The 20,200-nt window shown below is 40.6% G+C and overlaps 1 protein-coding gene across 11 annotated transcripts in view; it reads left to right on the top strand.

Moving 5' to 3' along the window:
- The window catches only part of MACF1 (microtubule-actin crosslinking factor 1), a 375,956-nt gene that overhangs the window by 153,651 nt on the left and 202,105 nt on the right, over positions 1-20,200 (top strand). For all 11 annotated transcript variants that reach the window (XM_027864644.1, XM_027864643.1, XM_027864645.1 and 8 more), the window contains exons 6-16: positions 9,780-9,946; positions 10,931-11,043; positions 11,153-11,259; positions 11,936-12,055; positions 12,142-12,237; positions 14,922-15,049; positions 15,141-15,234; positions 15,381-15,535; positions 17,395-17,671; positions 18,893-19,021; positions 19,463-19,540. In XM_027864644.1, coding sequence (XP_027720445.1) covers positions 9,780-9,946; positions 10,931-11,043; positions 11,153-11,259; positions 11,936-12,055; positions 12,142-12,237; positions 14,922-15,049; positions 15,141-15,234; positions 15,381-15,535; positions 17,395-17,671; positions 18,893-19,021; positions 19,463-19,540 — 1,464 coding nt within the window. The remainder of the gene's footprint in view (positions 1-9,779; positions 9,947-10,930; positions 11,044-11,152; positions 11,260-11,935; positions 12,056-12,141; positions 12,238-14,921; positions 15,050-15,140; positions 15,235-15,380; positions 15,536-17,394; positions 17,672-18,892; positions 19,022-19,462; positions 19,541-20,200) is intronic.

Genomic DNA, 20,200 nt, shown 5'->3' with positions numbered 1-20,200 from the left:
CTGGAAGGGGCTCCAACTGAAAGATGCTGAGCCTAGCAAAAGCTCCACTTCTCTCTCTGAAGAGGATGGTGCCCTGTCTTTGGAAGCTGGCCACATCCTGTCATGGGGTCCTAAGGAGGTGGGTGGGTATGGGGAAGGGATGGTCAGGCTGCTCTTCTGGTTCTAGATCCCCTTGATGTGAGGTTAGGGTGAAGAGCAGGGAAGCCCATCCTGTCTTCTCCAGCATGATATTAAACTGAGCTCTATACTGTAAATTTAGTGATCCATTGGGACTTGACAAACTGAATCTATTTTGGGTTCCCCCTTGGAGCTTGGAACCAAGTATGTCTCCCTGGGCAAGCCCATGATTATGGGTAACTAAGCATTGTAAGCATACTCACTCTGGTAATGGTGAGGGTACCTAATGCTGTGCAAGGCTAGCGACTATTTACTCTCTGCTGGCCTCTTTCTCAGTTTCCCAGCAACCAAAAGCTATGTCATAGCATGTAAGGTAATGGGGAGGCTTGACTACTTTCTAGAATCAGCATAGTAGAGGTGAAGGATGTCTGAAGGAATGGGAGCTATGGAGGAAGCAGGGGCAAAAGGAAAAGAGCTTCTTGCCTGTAGTTATTCTTACCTGGAGAGATGTATTCACTGGAGTTTATCTTTTTCCTGTAGGATGTTATAAGTGGCAATTCCTGTTGTTGGTTCAGGTCCATCTTTCTAAGCATGGTTTCATGAACCTGTGTATTAGGGAAATGGGCACAGAGTTCTCAGAGAGAAGCGACTTGGTGGTTCCAAACATTAAGCGGCCAGTAGGGGAAGAGGCTGAATAGTGACTTGGTTAGTTAGATCAGTATTTTCTGGCATTTATGGTGATCTATGTGGCTGACAACATCATTCAGTGCATGTCAGCCTACGTGAAAGGAGAGGTGGACGTATGTACTTGAAGAGTTCAAAAAGGAAAGGGACAAAGAAAGCCAAGAGGAAGGGCCCTTGGCCATTGATGGCAGGATACTGGGAAGACTTTGGAGCAGGGTCCACTCAGAGGTGTCTTGTATTGCCTCTCAGCAAGAGCTTGAAGAGTTACGTGTATTTTGTAAGCAAAAAGCTACTTGTTTAGCCCTTTCGAGGGAGGCTAGTGAATCTAATTGGTGACCTATTCTAGTGCCTTCTTTCGTGGGAATGTGGTGTGTGGCATGAAAGTTTGGAGGCTGAAAACAAATGGAGGGGAAAAAAAATTGGAGAAAGCCTGGCATGTGACTGGATAATTGGTTCTTTGATGGATTTTAATCTACTTTATGATGTGTTGGAGGTTGGAGAATATTGAGGGGGACAGAGTGGTGGTGGTGGTGATGGTGGTGGTGGTGTGCGCATGTGTTTTGGTTGTCAAGGAGCAAGAGGGGCCTTTTATTTTGGGGTGAAATCTTTGTGAAATAATTGAAGTTTTTTTTGGCAGTTTATATGATCTGTTTTGTTTTGGTGGAGGTAATCTTGACAAAAAACTTGGGGAATGAAAGAACAGGAAATTTGGAGGTTGACTTTGTTGGCTTCTGGGAAGGGATTCTAGATGATGAGGACTGGATAAGGGAAAGAGAAGTAGCCTGGCAAAGTTTTTACTTAAAGAGTACAGTCAGTGTAGAACTTGGGATGGAAGTTTCATCCCCTGAAATAAGGGTTTATCTGACTGTACTTGCTCAAAGGCAAGGGCAGTTTTGGTGTTTTTTGTTATAAGAGCTCATCACTTGTGTTTGTTGAGTTTGCCTGAGACATTTGCTTGATAGCCAACCCACATCCCATCTATGCCTCTTTTATTTATTCAAAAGCAGTTCATTTACTCATTCATTTAGTAATCCTTTATTAAATAGTTACTGTGTACAAAGCCCTTGTAGGCACTGAGGAAAATATGACATAGTCCTTAACTTCATTGAGCTTATAGTTCTACTAATAGGGGAAATGTGAGACACATCCAAAGAGAAATGAGGTACACTCTGTACTATGAAAAGTGACTAAGAAGAGTAAGTATAAATGTTATGAGGTCAGATGAGGGAGAAAGTACTTTTCACTAGGTGAGATCAGAGAAGGCTTCAAGGAGGAGATGGCATTTGAGTGAGCTTTGAAGGGATGAGTAGGATGTCAAGAATGGGGGAGGACTGGAATGGGGATAATCCAGGGATAGAAAGGTCCAGAGTTGGGGGAGGGGCGTGTTCTTGAGGGATAAAGTATAGAATGCTGGCTGACTCCTTGGCTTCAGAAGTTTGAGATTTAGACCAAGTTCTTTATCTCTGGATCTAGTTCGCTCCTGTGGGAACCTCAAACTGATCAACCCAATAGGGCAAATGAAGAGTTTAAAGTTTCTTGAGAGCTAAAGCTCCTGAGACCCAGACCGGTAGAGCCTTTATCAGTCTCCTAGGCGACATTCTTCTGAGAGCTGTTGCTTGGTTTGTTCCTTGGCAGGAGGCTGCTTCCCAGGGTTGCTGTGTGGAGCCGTGAAGTCAGGGTCAGTCAGCAGGCTGTCAGAAAGCAGTATGTTCTGACCCTGAAAAATCATAGTGGTGTTTAAGTTGAGAATCAAGACTGAAGCAGCTGACTGGAACCTGAACCACCAACAGATAGATGTGACAACAATAAGGAAGGACACATGGGTCAGGCAGGGAACTGCTGTCTGCGCAGAGCAAACCCAGCTCCTTCCCAAGGGAGCTTGTCTTGAATATGCTAGAAGATTAATTCACACGAGAAAGCAGTCACAGAATTTCAGGATTGGCATCTAATCTGGGAATGTCTTGAGTTCACTGAAGCCCCAGTGCTTGTCCCAGGGCATTTCTATGGGATTAGAGGGTTCAGCGCCTGGAAAGGAAATATGCTGTAGTCATTGTGTCCTTCTAGTTTAAAGGATGGCTGAAACTTTCTCTAATACATGCTTGGGGAGCTGTATGCTCAGTAATGGAGACTTAGGTGATATGCATAGTCTAGGGGCACATTTCCCTTTTGAGGACTTGGTGAATCACATGCTAGACCTATATTCATGCTAACAGATTCAAGCCTAGCCCCATGCCTGGCAGGACAGAGTTAATGCAGGTTATGTAGTAATAGCTAGCTGACAGAATGATAAACCTGTTAGGCTTTGGAGAGGGAAGTGAGCAACTCCATACCAATTATTCTGATGCTGGTCCTGCTGGCTGCCTTCCTATACCACTGTCTGAGATGACCAGGGCTGTACATTTTTTTTGTCATTGTCATTCCCCATCCTGTGCTGCTACCATATTCTTGCCCTTAACCCCATCATTGTGAACAGAGAAAGTTGATTAAAATCCCCTTTTCTTTCCACCGTGAGTGGGAGAATGTGGTATCTATCAATTTCTTTGGGCTCTGACGAATTAGCCACTGGTTCTGTGGTGGTGTCTCTGGTTACCCCATCCATGCCCTGACCTTAATTCTTGACTCTAGCAGTCCCAAAGTGAAGGGTGAGCTGCCACCTTGTCAACATGAGGGACTAGATATGGTTGGAGGGAGATCAGTTGGTTTGTTTTCCAGGCCCAGCTGTACTTCAATTTTTAAGTACCTACAACTTCCCTTTCCCATTCCTCTTTAATAATAGCAGTGGTAAAATTGACATTTCTATAGTACTTTAGTAGAGGAAATCACTTAATATTAAAGTTCTACCCTGATGCTTCATAGTAGCATGAAGTAACCCTAAGTTCTCAGAGGCTATGCCAGTGGAGTACAAACTCTGGTAGATTCTACCAAGCTAGAAACCCCTCTCGTAGAGACTCTGTTGTGGTTGTTGTTATTCAGTCATTTCAGTTGTTTCTAACTCTTTGTGACCCCATTTGGGGTTTTCTTGGCAAAGATACTGGAGTGGTTAGCCATTTCCTTTTTATAGATGAAGAAACTGGGGCAAACAGAGTTAAGTGACTTGCTCAGGGACATACAACTAGTAAGTAAGGCTGGATTTGAACTCAGGAAGGTGAGTCTTCCTGACTCCAAGCCCAGTGCTCTATCCACTGTGTCACCTAGCTGTCTATATATCTAATATACGAGGGCCAGTGTAGTTTAAATTCATAGAATTCTGAAGAATTCTAGGTTGGCCACAGGCTGTTGATAAGTTCTTCAGCCACAGCAAGTTTTGAAGACTGTACCAAGTTACAGAGGAATTGCACTCTGCAGGAGTGAGAGGAACACATATCCATACAGAGGGAGATGCAGGTCCTGGAAGTTGTGAGGCTGTGCAAGGATTATCCCCATTTAGAGAAACTAAGGCTCAGAATGAGGAAGTGAATTGCTTAAGGTAAGTAAATTATGCAACTAGCTTAAGCTAGTAAATTATGCAACTGGAATTTCAGCCCAGGTTTCCTAACTGTCCTCTTTCAACTACACCTCAGTGCCTCATGAATAAGGCATTTATTTGACTTTGACCGCAGGAAAAGTTTTGTTTGTTTTGTTTCAAAAAAAGAAAGGAATACTGTTACATTTGCTTCTAAAGTTGATCGGCATTGAGGTTGTGTGGTATAATGGATAGACAAGTCATCTCTGCCTCTGAGTCAGGATGACATAGGCTCTAGTACCACTTCTGATTAGTGCTGGTTATGTGACCCTGGACAAATCACTTAATCTTTCAGTACCCCCATGTAGCACTTTAAGATTTGAATTTCCAGGATATTTGTTGATCTTTATTGCTATATGGAATTTCCTTACCTAGGAGCTCTCTATACCAATTAAACCACAGGTCCAAGCAAAAGAATACTATTAATAGTATTGGTTATAATATAGAATTGCTGTATTATGGCATATAATTAGTATGTAACATTTTGGCATATATTTTATTATAGCATATAACATTTAACAATTACTATTAATAATAATTAATAACACCATTATATGCTAACATTATAATAATAAGCCGTTGAATGGTACCGTGGATAGAATGCTAGGCTTCAGAAAGGCCTGAGTTCAAATATGGCTTAGACACTTGACTTACTAGCTGTATGACCTTGGACAAGTCACTTAACCTCTGTTTGCCTCAGTTTCGTAAACTATAAAATGAAGATAATAATAACACCTATCTCTCAGAGTTGTTGTTATGAGGATAATGCAAGATAATATTTGTAAAGCACTTAGCACAGTCCCTAGCACAAAGTAAGCACAATATAAATGCTATTATTGTGATTATTATTATTAATATACATATTGTAGATGACTACTACTAATATAATTGGCATGCCATTGATAGAAATTGAATCCCTGCACAACTTGTCTTTCAGTGCCTTTACTGCCAATTAATATTTATCAAACGCAGGGGATTATTGTAAAGATATGTTTCCTCCAAGAACATCAGCCACCTTTACTCCCAACTCTGTTGATGACAAAGAGTCCTCCCCTTGTGCACGCAGTTAAAAACACACAGCGTTACTAGATGCTTCTAACCAGGAGAGTGTTCTCTTACCCCCTTTAGGGGACTGTTTTCAAAGTTGGTCTTTTAATATTTCCCCTGTGATGCAGTAAGACCAGTTAGAAGCTTAAGAAAAGCGTAATTGTGAGTCTCGTCTATGAGCTCAGCAAACCCTGATGGTTCCCGGTGTTTGTGGAAGAAAATCCAAAATGTTCACCCTAGCTTTCAGTATTCTACATCATTTAGATCCAATTTACCTGCCTAATCTTAAGTTCCACTGATTCCCAGTATGAACTTTACTCTCTAGTTAGACTGGTCTCTTCTCTGTCTTCTGCCATACCCAAATCATGCTAATCCTCAACTCCAAACCTTTTCAATATTTATTGATATTTTTTGTTTACATAACCTTCATTTCCAAATCTATTCTTCCCTTCCTCTCCCCAAAGAACCATCTCTATAACAAGTAAAAAAGAGATAGAAAAAGCAGTTGAGCAGAACTAACATATCAAACAAGTTTGACTATACATGTAATGTTACTCACCCATAGTTTCCCCCATCTGCAAAGATGAGTGAGACGCATTTTCTCATCTCCAGTGTCAAATTTGGTCGTTATAATTACACAAAATCCAGCTTTATTGTTCTTGTTCTTTCCATTTACATTGCTTTAGTCAGTGTGTGTATACTTTTTCTTGTTTTGCTTACTTCATTTCCATTTGCATCAGTTCATGTCTTCTCATGTTTCTCTGTACTCTTCATATTAGCATTTCTTTTTTTCCACTTAGTAGTATTTTATTATTTTCCAATTACATGTAAAGATAGTTTTCAACATTCACTTTTATAAGGTTTTGAGTTCCAAAATTTTCTCCTTTCCCCCTTCCCAAGACAGCCAGCAATATGATATTGGTTATACAGGTACAATCATGTTAATCGTATTTCCACATTAGTCATGTTGTGAAAGAAGAATTGACACAAAAGGGAAAAACCACAAGAAAAGAAAAAGAAAATAGTATGCTTCGATCTGCATTCAGACTCCATGGTTCTTTATGTGGATGTGGATAGCATTTTCCATCACGAGTCTTTTGGAATTGTCTTGAATCGTTATTTGACTGAGAAGAGCCAAGTCTATATCATAGTCAATCATTACACAGTGTGGCTATGTATAATGTGTACAGTGTTCTCCTGGTTCTGCTCATTTTATTCAGCATCAGTTCATGTAAGTCTTTCCAGGTTTTTCTGAAATCCACCTGCTCATCATTTCTTGTAGCCCAATAATATTTGATTACATTCAGCAACTTGTTTAGGCATCCCAATTGATGGGCATCCCCTCAATTGCCAATTCTTTGCCACCACAAAAAGAGCTGCTATTAATATTTTTGTATATGTGGGTCCTTTTCTCTTTTTTATGATCTCTTTGGGCATATTAGCATTTCTTACTGAGCAGTAGCATTTTATCACATCCATGCACCAGAATCTAATTCTAAACCGTTTTTTCATTTTCTTTCCTTGACTTGAAATGCCCTTTCCCTTTGTCTGTCCAAATCCCATCTTGTCAAGATTCAAGTTCCTCTGAAACTTTCTTTGACCACTTTAGCAGATATGAGTCACTTTCTGATCTCTTAAAATCATAGAATATGAAAGAGAGCTTGAAGGACCCTTAGGAACTAGAATGTTAAAACAGAAAGGGGCTTTAGAGCACAGAATGTCAAAGAAGGAAGATGCCTTAAAACATAGAGCTTGGAACATAAGGGCCGGAAGACTCAAAGAGAGACAGTTACTTGCCCGTAATCATGTAGCATGTTAGTATCAGAACTATTTCTGCAACACGTAGTATTTATCATTCTTTTGGACTGTTAATTGGATGTCATCATGTATCACTACTTAACTAGTTTGTCTTGGCTCTCCAATTATATTAGAGGAAAAGAATGGTGCCTTGTATTTTTTTGTGTGTGTCTGCCTTAGTGCCCAGCACAGTGCTGTATACATAGCAAATACTCAAAAAAGTATTTGCTTAGTGAATGAATAAATCATTAGAAAAGCATCAGAGGCCTGGAAATTGACAACAAGAGAGCTTTGGAAAGTGTGTATCAGGAGAGGATCAAAATAGAGATGCTTTGGCCTTTGATGTGATTGAAGGAAAAATCCTTAGAGAGGCTTTCTTCCCAATCCAAACAGCCGCATTGTTAAAAACCAGTCAACTCTCTGGAACTGATGCTGAATTTCTGGTTGATTTTAGAGATTAATTGAGAAGCTTCTGCTCAGCCCAAGTAGCACACTGTGCTCTGTGTGTGTGTATATATTATATGAGGATGTGGATGGGAGCCAAATGGAATTACTCAGAAGGTCTGTAACAACAAGACTGTTTCTCTAATTCCCCTGACAATCCCAGTGACTGCCCCAGCATGGGATGAGTGTTCTTAGTGAGGAAGCAGAACAGCTGTAGTTAATACCCCTGGCAAAGGTGTTCGTGTGTGTATGTGTGTGTGTGTGTGTGTAGCGCAAGGTAGGAATGCTATGATTTACTCTCTATAGGGAGATGCCATCAGAATGGTAGACTGTAGTTGGGTCAGACGTAAAACCATCCATCTACCTAGGATTTGTTATTGTTATGGAAATCAGTGAAATATAGAAGCTCCATTTTACTTCCTTAGGTCCCATCCCCTCTTCACCTCTATCCTTCTGTTTTCAACTACACAGCCACATTCTGCCTTCACATTTATGCTAAGTGCAAAAAATGCAAAGTACTAGGATGTATCTGCAGAGGAAGATATTTAATCACTAAAATGTGGAGATAGGAAAACTGTCCGCCTGTTGCTAGGTATGCTATAAATATATCCAAAAGACAGTTGTTCTGTTGAAATCGGAGCCCATGCTGTCCTGTGTAGGATACCTAGAAAGAAAATGGTGTGCCAGATTCATTATCATAGAAAGGAGTTGAAATTTTATTTGTTTGAGAGTATTGCTGCCTAGTTAAACACTTTGTTGAACGGGACATGGGTGTGCTTTTCCACAGAGTGAAAGCCTAGAGAACTGGGTTTGGGTACCACTTCCAATTTCCTTGGTGTGTGACCTTAGGAAAGTCATCTCCCAACTCTGAGCCTCAGTTTCCTCATCTGTAAAATAAAGATAATAATCTTACTACATATCTCAAGAATTATTGTGGAGAAAGCACTTTGAAAATAGTCAGCACCAATCGAGCAAGGAACTCTAGGTCTGGGAATGATAATTGATTTGCAGATGGTCTATAACTTAGTCTTAAAGAGTTGCTAAATGACTCACCCGTGGTTACCTAGGTATTAAGTGTCAGAAGAAGGATTTGAATCCAGGTCTTCTTGGCTCAAAATGAAAGTTGTTTGTATTGTGCATAAAACCAAGTGATTTTTAATCAATTAATCAATACATTTTTGTCAATCCATGCTAGATTAGAGTAGTGATGTACATCAAACTCAAATAGAAAAAGACCTCTGCAGAGCATATTGACTTGGAAAACCATAAATGAACATATTATCTGTGTTAATTTGTTTTTGTTTTTGGCTTAACATTTTCCAGTTACATTTTAATCTGATTTGGCTGCACTGGAGTGGGTGTGGGGGGTGAGTTGTGGGGTACATGATACCTCAGATGTAGGAGATATAGAGGAAGCAGAATCATAGAACTGGAAGGGCCTTTAGAGGCCTCGAGGCCATCTTCCTACTCTGTGCAGGACTACCCTCCACATCCTTCCTGATAGGGTTATCTAGTCTTTGGTTGATCTCCAACATCAGATGGACTCACTATCAAGGCAGCCTGTTCTGTTGTTGGGCAGCTCCTGGTTACTTATGATGGTCTCTCTCTTCTAGGGACTTAGAATCTAGTTGGGAAAACAAAACTAGCAAAACATGAAACAACAGTGAATGATAGAATACAATATCTAGTTAAGAGGTAAATTGTGTGGCAGTCTTAAGTGTCATAGGAGTCCAGAGGAGAAAGATCAGTGAAGAAGATTATATATGTACAAAAAAGCCCTTCATTTTTCTGTAGTGACTGCAGTGCCAGAATTTTTACCTGAAATCCTATCAATTCTCTTAGCCACAGATTCCCTTCCTTCCCCTTTCCCACCATACCCCTCCTTCCATATCCCATACCCTTCCTTCTATATAGCCTATTATCGTTCTCCCTTTTCCCTCCCTCTTTTTTCTCCTCTTTTCTCATCCAGCATCCTCTTTCTACTTCCTTTCCTTCCCACTTCTACTTTCCCCTTTTCCTCCTCTCTGCTCTTCCCTTCTCCCTTTTCATTTTCCTTTCTTCCCTCCTTTCCCCTCAACTTGCACGCACCCCCCATACCACATCTATGCCATAGCTAAAAGAACCTTTAAGAGAGGTCTTCCTTCTGCTATTTGAGGAAAATGTCATTCTGTATCCTGTATTTGGGCAGATCTCTGACATCTACATCAGTGGTGAGTCAGGAGACATGTCAGCAAAGGAAAAGCTGCTATTGTGGACCCAGAAGGTGACAGCTGGTTACACAGGAATCAAGTGCACTAACTTTTCCTCATGCTGGAGTGATGGGAAGATGTTCAATGCACTTATTCACCGATACAGGTATGTGAGTGGGAACACCAGATTGAGGTCAGGATGGTTTCTTTTCTTCTCTTCCTTGCTGTTATTTTATAGAAGCTTAGAACTAGAAGGGAGGTTAGGGATAGATCATCTAGTCCCATTTTACACCCAGTGCATTCTTTTCTTTTCTTTCTTTTTTTTTTTTTAAAGTTAGTTGAGGTTAAGTGACTTGCCCAGGGTCACACAGCTAGTAAGTGTCAAGTGTTTGGTCTGAGGCCGAATTTGAACTCAGGTCCTCCTGACTTCAGGGCTGGTGCTCTATCCACTGCGCCACCTAGCTGCCCCTAACCCAGTGCATTCTTGGCAGTCTTTTCTTGAACATGACAAGGCAGCATACCACCTTTGAGGTGGCTCCTGTTGGACTATTCTCTTATTGTTAGTTCCTTTCTTTGCTAAAATTGAAAAACATCAGATAAAGAGTACCAAATTTAGAGTTGGAGGACCTATATTTGAGACCCAGTTTTGTCACTTACTAAACTGGCTGACCTTGAGCAAGTCTCTTCACCTCTGAGAGATTGTTCTTCCCCTGTAAAAGGAGCGAGTTGGATTAGATGATCTCTGTAAGTCCTGTTCATTTTTAAATCCCTTAACCTGAATCCTGTCTGCTACAGTTCCTTTCCTTGGCCTTCACCAGGAAACCAGGCTCTGGTGTACCCTTGAACAGGAGAACAAGTGAACTTAATGCTCCCATGTGCCATAAACACGTGCATATCATCACTGTCCTTGTTCAAGTGCCCTTCCCTGCCCTGTTAAGGCCTTAAAATCTACTGTCCTACACCTTTAGCATCATGGCAATGGAATCTCCCAGTTTATAGTTGTAAATGGGACCAGCACCTTTTCAAGTTTTGGACATTCACTCCTAATCCCCCAGTTATTTAGCCCTTTAAGTATTTAGAAAGTTTCCCTTGCTGGTTAGTGGCTTTATGTGGAACATCTTCCAGTGCTCGCTTTGTTGACTTCTTACAGGCCAGACTTGGTAGATATGGAAAGGGTGCAGATCCAGAGCAATCGAGAGAACTTGGAACAAGCCTTTGAAGTGGCAGAAAGACTTGGGGTCACCCGGTTGTTGGATGCAGAAGGTGAGAGATGACAGAACTGGTTGACGTGTAGGTCATGTGGCCTGCATTTCCTTAGCAGGTGACTGCTTCTCCATCCTGGCTTAGGAGTCTTATTTCCTCTCTCCTTCAGATGTAGATGTACCTTCCCCAGATGAGAAGTCTGTAATCACTTACGTGTCTTCAATTTATGATGCCTTCCCCAAAGTCCCTGAAGGAGGCGAAGGAATTAATGCTACGGTAAGAATGAATTGGCTTGAGACTTTTTCTAGCTGGAAGAAGTTTGGAGTGAATGAGTCAATAGAGCAATATTTTGTGAGTAGCCACTTTTATGGAGGACACTTTTACATTGCTCCTTGAGTTTGCCTGGCAAGTAGCTCATGAAGTAACCTCTTCTTTGGATGTGCTCTATGAGGAGAGGCTCCATGTTACAGATTTGAGAGATTAATGCCATCGTCTTCAGCCTCATCCATTGGCATTGTTAGAAGCACAGTTTGTATTGGCAGCGTCCTGTCCATGTTGGGCAGTGCTAAGAACCTAGAACATTTCTCTACACCCATTTCACTGGTATTTGTTAGCTCTGGCTTGAGCTGAGGCTGTGATTTTGTTTTTGTTTCAAATGCCTACTTGCTCAGACACGCCATGGGCTTTTTGTGATCATGGGATTTAAAGTTGGAAGATCATCTGTTCTATGGGCCTGAGCAGCTGAGTCCCAGTTGGGGCACCTGGGCCACCACAGATTCCAATTGTGAACCTCTCAAAGTTAACAGTTGGTGCCACCATGGAATCACCGAAATCAGAGAATAAACAACATTACCTGGTGGTGGAGCAGGGGATGTTACTGAGAGACTTGTCTCAGGGGTTTTTGGAGTACTGCTATTGATAGGCTTACCTGGTGGTTGTTTCCTGTCAATAGGAGGTGGATTCCAGGTGGCAAGAATACCAGAACCGTGTAGACTCCCTCATTCCCTGGATCAAACAACACACTATGCTGATGTCGGATAAATCATTCCCCCAGAACCCTGTTGAGTTAAAGGTAACACTTGGGGCAGTCCCAGTGCTGACTTCTGGGTAAGCTGAAGCAAAAGTCTAGGTCTCAAATTATTTTGTGTCCTATTTTAGGCACTTTATAACCAGTACATACACTTTAAAGAAACTGAAATTCTGGCCAAGGAAAGAGAAAAAGGAAGAATTGAGGAATTGTACAAACTATTAGAGGTAAGGAAGCTTACTCCTCTGCTGAGGTCTGTGACTATGCTATTATTGCCTCTTTTATAGCCAGATTTTTCCTGTCTTCTCTTCCCAGCATAGCATTTATTTATCTAATGTTGTCTGCCCTCAGAGAGCAGATCTGGCTCAGAATTGTTCTGAAGAACTCTGTGAAAAAGAGTGATTTCAACTCTGTGACTTTATTCTAGATAGGACTCACAAATGGACTTTTAATCAATCAATAAATCAGTAGTCATTTATTAAGTGCTTACTGGGTGCTAGACATATGCCAGGCTCTGGAGATATAAAGAAAATACCCTCAAGATTAGAATTACATTCTAATGAGAGATGCTGTCTATTCTGAGATACATAGATATATTTATACTGTTAATATCTATATTTTCTGATATAGATATCTATACCATATAGATGGCAGCTAGGTGGCGTAGAGCACTGGGCCAGTAGTCAGGAAGGCCCAAGTTCAAATCTGGCCTCAGACACTTATTAACTATGGGGCGCTGGACAAGTCACTTAACTCGGTTGGCCTCAGTTTCCTCATCTGTGAAATGAGCTGGAGAAGGAAATGGCAAACCACTCCAGTATCTTTGCCAGGAAAACCCCAAGTGGGATTGTAAAAAGTCGACACGACTGAAATGACTGAACCAATCTATATAGATATATCTATATTTATGGATGTTATTTATATAAAATATATATATGAAAGATGCCATCTACTCCAAGATATAGAGCTTTATATAAATAGTGTCTCATTAGAATGTAAACTTCTTGAGAGAGGGCAGGAACTGTTTTTGTGTTTTCTTTGTAGTTCCAGGGCTTAGTACATGTCTGGCTTGCAGTAAGTACTTAATATTGATTTGTTGATTGATTAAAAGTCTGTTTGCAATCCTATCTAGAATAAAGCCACAGGGCTGAAATCACCCTTTTTCACAGAGTTTTTCAGAGCAATTCTGAATCAATTCAGCTTGGAACCTATCTGTATGTATCTCAAAATAATCAAGATGCAAACTGTCTGAGTAGATGGAAGGTAGCCTTAGAGAGTATGGCACTAGTAGCTGAGAAGGGACCAAAAAAGGCCTCCTGGAGGATGTGGTACTTCTTCCTTCATAAAGGAATCTGGGAATTCTGAGAGTCAGAGGGCTAGAGGGAGAACATAGTATTGGATGGAGCCACAGAGACGAGAGATGGAGCGCCATGTGCAAGAAACAACAAATAGGTCAATGTGGTTGGATCATGGAACGTATGGAGGCGAATGGAACGTAAGCAGATTAGACAGGTAGGAAGGGACCAGCTGGTGAAGAGCTTTTAATGCCAAACAAAGGACTTTATTTCATCCTAGGGATATTAGAGATCCACTAGAGTTTATTGAGTGGGAGGGGGAGGGAAGAGGAAGAAGTGAAGCAGTCAGACCTGTGCTTTAGGACAACCACTTTGATAGGTGAATGGAGGATGGATTAAAGTATGTGGAGACTCCAGTTAGAAGGCTATTGCAGTGGTCTAGGCAAGAAGTGGTGAAGGCCTAAATTGAAATGGAGTGTGAGTGGAGAAAAGGAGACCTATATAGAGAATTGAATTATGAGAAGAGAATTATGAGATTTGGTTATTGATTGGATTTGGGGATGAGTGAAAAGAGAGGAGTCAAGGATTACACAAGATTTTTGAACCTGGGGGACAAGAATAAAGAAGTTCCAAGTCTTGAAACTTATGGATGGGGATCTCTGCCCTTCTGAGTTAATCCTTTCCCTAGAAGTGGAGAGAAAGGGTTTTCATTGACATTTTGGATTTTGAAAATTGGAATAGGGATGCATAAGCATGTATAGATGGGCAGGATCTTAAAGATAATCTACTGCAACTTTCTGTTTTATAGAGAAGGATACTGGGGTTTATAAAATGGCCTGCCAGAGTCCACACAAGTGATAAGTTGCAAAAACCAGTATTTGAACCCAGGACTTTTAACTACAAACTCAGTGACCTTTCCACTCTAGTAGACTACTCAGAACCCTCTTTAGAAAATGAGGTGTGAAGAAACCGAAAAGAATATGAAAATAATTTTAGCTCTGATAAATTACATTTGTCCCTGCTTTTAGAAGAAATGTACTTTGCAAAATTGCATCTTAAAGCTGACCAAAATAAGGTGAAATCTTGACTGCATATGTGGTTTTAACTTCATCTGTTCAGAGTAGCCAGAATTGTAGAATGAATGGGCTAAGACAAGAAAAAATGAAGTCTTGCCTTGGTTGGGCCATCTCAGAGAAGCCTAGTTGGTAGCAGTACAAAATGAGCACGGTATTTATAGATAAGAGAGGTCTTCCTGTGCTGTCACATGGGGGCTGAAAGACAGTGAAGTTGAGTGAATAAAGTGCTGCCCTTGGGGTCAAGAGTAATCAGGGTTGGAATTCTGCCTCGACCCTTATTTGCTTGGTGATTCTGGTCAAGTCACTTAACTAACCTCTCTCACCCTCAATTTTCTATTCTGTAAAATGGGGATGATACTTACCTTTTGTACCTACCTCATTGTGTTGTGGCAGGTTTCCTGTGATATAATGGATGTTAAATTACAGAAGATACATAAGAATATATGTTAAGATACATAAACAATTTGCAAACCTTAACATGTTTATGTAAATGTGAGTTTTTCTTATTATTCTTATATTCTTCTTTGACTTTGTCTCTAGGTGTGGATTGAATTTGGTCGCATTAAGCTGCCTCAAGGCTATCATCCTAATGATGTGGAGGAAGAGTGGGGAAAGCTAATCATTGAGATGCTAGAGCGAGAGAAGTTACTGCGGCCAGCAGTAGAAAGGTTGGTTCCATAGCCAAAGGTGATTTGACGTTTTCTTTCTTGGCAACCTAGGTCATAGAAATGAAATCAGTACGTTTGTATCTTGTTTTAGGCTGGAATTGCTGCTACAAATTGCCAACAAAATCCAGAATGGTGCTTTGAGCTGCGAAGAAAAACTGACACTAGCAAGGAACACGCTACAGGCAGTAAGTTTTGGACCAGTGTCCCACTCCTGCCTCCCTCTGCTGTCATTTCTGGTGTCTCTTGCTTTCAGCTTTAAGAGGCAAAAAATGGGTCATTCTGATGTCTAGAGTAACTGTCATGGCTTTTTCCTTCTTCCTTTCTGCCTTAGGATGCTGCTCACCTGGAATCAGGGCAGCCAGTGCAGTATGAGTCAGATGTCATCATGTACCTTCAAGAGTGTGAAGGACTCATCAGACAACTGCAGGTGGACCTCCAGATCCTCCGAGATGAGAACTACTACCAACTAGAAGAGCTGGCTTTTAGGTGAGAAATGAAAAGTCACTAAGTAAACGCTTACTGTGTATCTGCTATATGCTAGATCCTGGGAATATAAAGATGGAAATGAAACTGTCCCTTTAAGAAACTGAGGAGAATCAACATGAGTGTAGATAAATAAATGTAAGAGAGGTATAAAATAGATAAGGAATAATTTGGCAGGGAGAGGAGCACTAATAACTGGGAAAGTCATCGAGATGGCAGTTGAGCTGGATTTGAAAGAGCCTGGAATTTCACAAGGCAAAGGTGGGGAAAGAGAGCAGTCATGGCGTTGGGTACAGCCTGAGCAAAGACACAGAGAGGGAGATGGAAGGCCATGGAAAGGGAACAGCAGGTAGTCTTGTTTGACTGAAATGATAGCAATCATCGATAGTCAGTCTGTAAAGATACTCTGGAGTCCGATTGTCATGGGCTTAAATACCAAATAGAAGAGTTTATATTTATCCTAGAGGCAGCAGTGAGTCACTGAGGCAAAGAGCAAGGAACTGACTTGTGCTTTCAGAATATCATTTTGTCAGGCTAGATATGTGGCTCTTAGAATTAAATGTGTAGAGATAATAGTCGAATCCATGAAAACTGATAAGATCCCCAAGGAAAAGAAGATTGAGAAAAGAGATGAAAGGGCCAAGGACAGAACCCTAGTTGTGTATGTGTGTATGTGTACATACATAGAATACCTTATGGTGTTACCCTCCAATTATTGCCTTGGGCTTATTCACTGGGAAACTGAGCAACAGAGCTTGGCCCAAGAATCCTGAAATGAGACAGACCTTTGGGTTTCTCCTTTCACTTTTAAAGTGCGGTTAAAAAAATGTTTTGTTTTTTTTTTCTTCTAAAAAATAAAAATTAAGCAGCAAAATATATACACACATTTATATATACACACATTCATACATGCACATACATACATATATACATACATAGACACATGCATACATGTATATTTGTATAGCAGAGGCACAAGGCAGGCATGGAGGTATGGGGCCTGATGAGCAGGAAACCCTGTTCCTCCTGTCTGGGATACATACTGAATTACATTTGGAGTATTCTACGATTTGGAACTTGAAGGGATATTAGAGATCATCTAGTCCAACCCCCTCTTTTTACTCCTGGGGAAACTTGAGACCCAGAGGGAAGGGCCTTGCTCAGGATCATTCACTGAACTATTAGTAGAGTTCAGGACTAGAACTCTGATACTACTGTCTCCATAGATAGGTCAACGTTGATTTGATTTCCTTTCAGCATATTTTTGGTTTATGCTGTCAAGTCAACTCTAAACTAAATGAAGATTATTAATATCACCACCTTACAATTTTATAGTTATTTTCTAAAACACTTTCATTTTTTGCAATTAACATAATTCAGAGTTCTATGAAAAAGTATTAAATGCGTGCAGTATGCAAGACTTTTGTCAGAATATAGAAATACAAAATTCCTACCACCAAGGAGTTTACCATTTAGTTGATTGTTGACCTCTAGGTGGTACAGTGGATAGAGTGCTGGGCCTAGAGTCAGGAAGTCTCATCTTCTTGAGGTCCAGCCTCAGATGCTTACTAGCTGTGGAACTCTATGCAGTTCTCATCTGTAAAATGAACTGGAGAAGAAAATGGCAAACTAATCCAGTGTCTTCACCTAGAAAACCCCAAATGGAGTCACAGAGAGTCAAACGTGACTGCAAAACGACTTAACAATAATTGATCTTTTTGTTCTCATAATATCCCAATAAGTTGAATAAGGTAGAAATTACTAGAAAAAAGCAAGGTTGTATTGAAAATTTTAGTATTACTCTTCTTACCTGAGTTGACCATTAAACACTTTTTTCATTTATTCCTCTCTTTTCACTCCAGGATTATGCGTCTCCAGGATGAACTGGTCACCTTGCGGCTAGAGTGCACAAATCTTTACCGGAAAGGACATTTTAATACACTTGAATTTGTTCAGCCCTCTACTTTAACTACTACTCGCCTAAAGACAGACCCTTTGACTAAGGGCACACATTCTTCTTCTACCTCTTGGTTCCGAAAACCCATGACTCGTGCTGAACTGGTGTCTATCTCTTCCTCTGAAGATGAAGGGAGTCTCCGATTTGTTTATGAACTGCTTTCCTGGGTAGAAGAGATGCAGGTAGGTGTATACGACAGATAGCAATGAGTTAGACTAGCTGTTGGTAAAATCCTGCAATTTCTCTGAGGTCATCAGACCTGTGACTCAGTTGTGTGTATTCTTAAATGTTTCTTTACTTCTGAGAGCCACATATTGTCTGGGAAGTACTTTCCTTCCCCTTTCCAGCTTTTCTAAATCAATCCTTGATGGATAGAAGGCTTGCATCAACTTATAGCTGCTTCCCAGTACAGGTCAGTATAGGCTTTTGGGAGTTTAATTCCCTTTGAATAGTTATTCAAATTGAATAGTTATGCTCCAAATGGACACCTTTGGAAGAAGGTGAAGTATTTGAGTCAATTAACTTCTTTCTAAAAAATCCTTTCAGGTTTTTTCATTGAGAATTGGGACTGGTTCATGAATTTCAATGTTGAATTTAACACCATAATTTGAATTTTTTGATATTGCTTCCCTGACCCTGGTGCTGTGTTTTTGCTGAGCATTCTCACCCCCATTGGAGGACATTCACATGCCAATGTATCAGAATCTCCAAGGACAAGCCATTTCTATCAAAGATTATTTCATTTCAGTTGGATCCTTGGTGCTCTGGGGGAGGTGGGATCATTGTAAATATTCTCTTTATATGTATGCACTGTCTGCACTGGAGTTTATAGGTTGTGCATCACAGAGCAGGACCCAATAAAAGGAGATGTCCCAAGTGAAATGCTGAGTCGTATAAGCTGAGTGACAGCTACTTTCTAGGCTGTATAATCCACTTCTCATGTTGCCACAACAAAATAGGCAAGTTTAGGAGTTGGATCTTCAAATTAGGAACTGTTCTAGATCGAGGCAAGGAGTTCAGCTGTATTGTCTAAGATGTCCCCAGTGCCTCCATGTGTCCATCTGCATCCTTATTCTTTTGTGCCCAGCCTGTGTTTACTAACTGATCTTTAAAACTGATCTTTATGATTCTTTGAAAAACAAAAACAAAACCCTTGTTTAATAAATGTTTCATTGATATTCTTTTTTATAAAGGTCATATCCCATCCCCACCCCTAAGAAAACCTTCCTTTATAACAAAAAAGCACACATTTAAGCAACACAGTTTCCACATTAGTTATGTTTGGCAGTGTATGCCTGTTCTGAACCTCTACTCCGTTAATGTACCCCTCTGCTGAAAGAAAGGTAGTATAATTTTCTTCTAGTCTCTTGAAGTTGCAATTGGTGTCATGTTTGCTTTTCCAGATGAAACTGGAGCGAGCTGAATGGGGCAGCGACCTACCCAGTGTGGAGCTGCAGCTTGAGACTCAGCAGCACATCCATACCAGTGTAGAAGAAGTGGGCTCAAGTGTCAAAGAGGCTCGGATGTATGAGGTAAGCAGCATCCTTAGCATACGCTAGAACAGAGAGATAATAGTTCAAAGCATACATATTTTTGAAGAGATGATGCAGTAAGACAATTGGGATTGAGAAGCACCATTCCTGGGGTTCTTTTGGAACCTTCCCAGTGTTGCTGTTTGAGAGTGGGATCTATCCTCTTATACTTTACTGAATTATTGCCCAAATAGTGATGGTTCTGTGTTGTAGATCTGGCTTGTGTATTATGTTGAGTCCTGTCATCTCACATTGACCAGTGGTACTTTGAATGGGCCTACTCTTAAGTGCCATTATGGACCTTGTCCCCCTGAACTGATCACCATTGTAGATTCTTAAGGATTTTGCATAGGAATTTGAGAGAGAAATCTTAGATTTGTAATATCTCAGGAAACTAAATCCATTTTCTAAAATGTTTTTGTTTCTTTTCATTCTCATTAGGGCAAAATGTCCCAGAATTTTCGGGCCAGCTATACTGAAACACTTGGGAAGCTAGAGACACAGTACTGTAAATTGATGGTGAGTGGTGACTGGATCTTTCTTGTGCTCTTGATGGGAGCTTCCAGTGCTCTATCACCAGCTGGGTTCCATGACTGACTGAGAAAGCTGAAAGTTTGATCCATTATATTCACTTGCACACACAAATACATGATATTAGAGGTGGGGCGGATCTTTGAGACTATACAGCCATTTTACAAATGAGAATACTGAAATACTGACAAAGTGACTTGTGTAAGGTCACATAGCTATGTCAATGTCAGAGCTGGGATTCATAGGATCATGGATAAATATTAATTTAGCACAGGGCCAAGAAAAAGTCTTTGGGCCTGCCCACCAATGACCCTTCCTCAAAACTGAGATGGATCCATTAATGACTATTGTTTGGGTCCAGTCATTCAACCCATTATGAATTCTCCTAACAGATTATCTTGTACACATTTTTCCATTGTGTTCTTAAAAATGGCATGAGAGACTTTTTATTAGATTCTTTGCCTGAATGAATAAAAAGGCATTTATTAAAAACTCACTTTGTGCCTAGAATTCTGTTAAGCCTGGAGATACAAATAAAAAACAAAAGGTGGTCATTGCCCTGAAGGAGCTGACATATGGGGAAGATAAAACATTCAGGGAGTGGTGCTCTGGGAGGGAAATATAGGTTCAGAAAGTTATAGGGTTGGT

This window comes from Vombatus ursinus, unplaced genomic scaffold (genome assembly GCF_900497805.2).
Source record: "Vombatus ursinus unplaced genomic scaffold, bare-nosed wombat genome assembly UNPS02014775.1, whole genome shotgun sequence".
NCBI lineage: Eukaryota > Metazoa > Chordata > Mammalia > Diprotodontia > Vombatidae > Vombatus > Vombatus ursinus.
The sequence above is the reverse complement of the archived record's forward strand: the minus strand, read 5'-3'. Positions and strand labels throughout refer to the sequence as shown.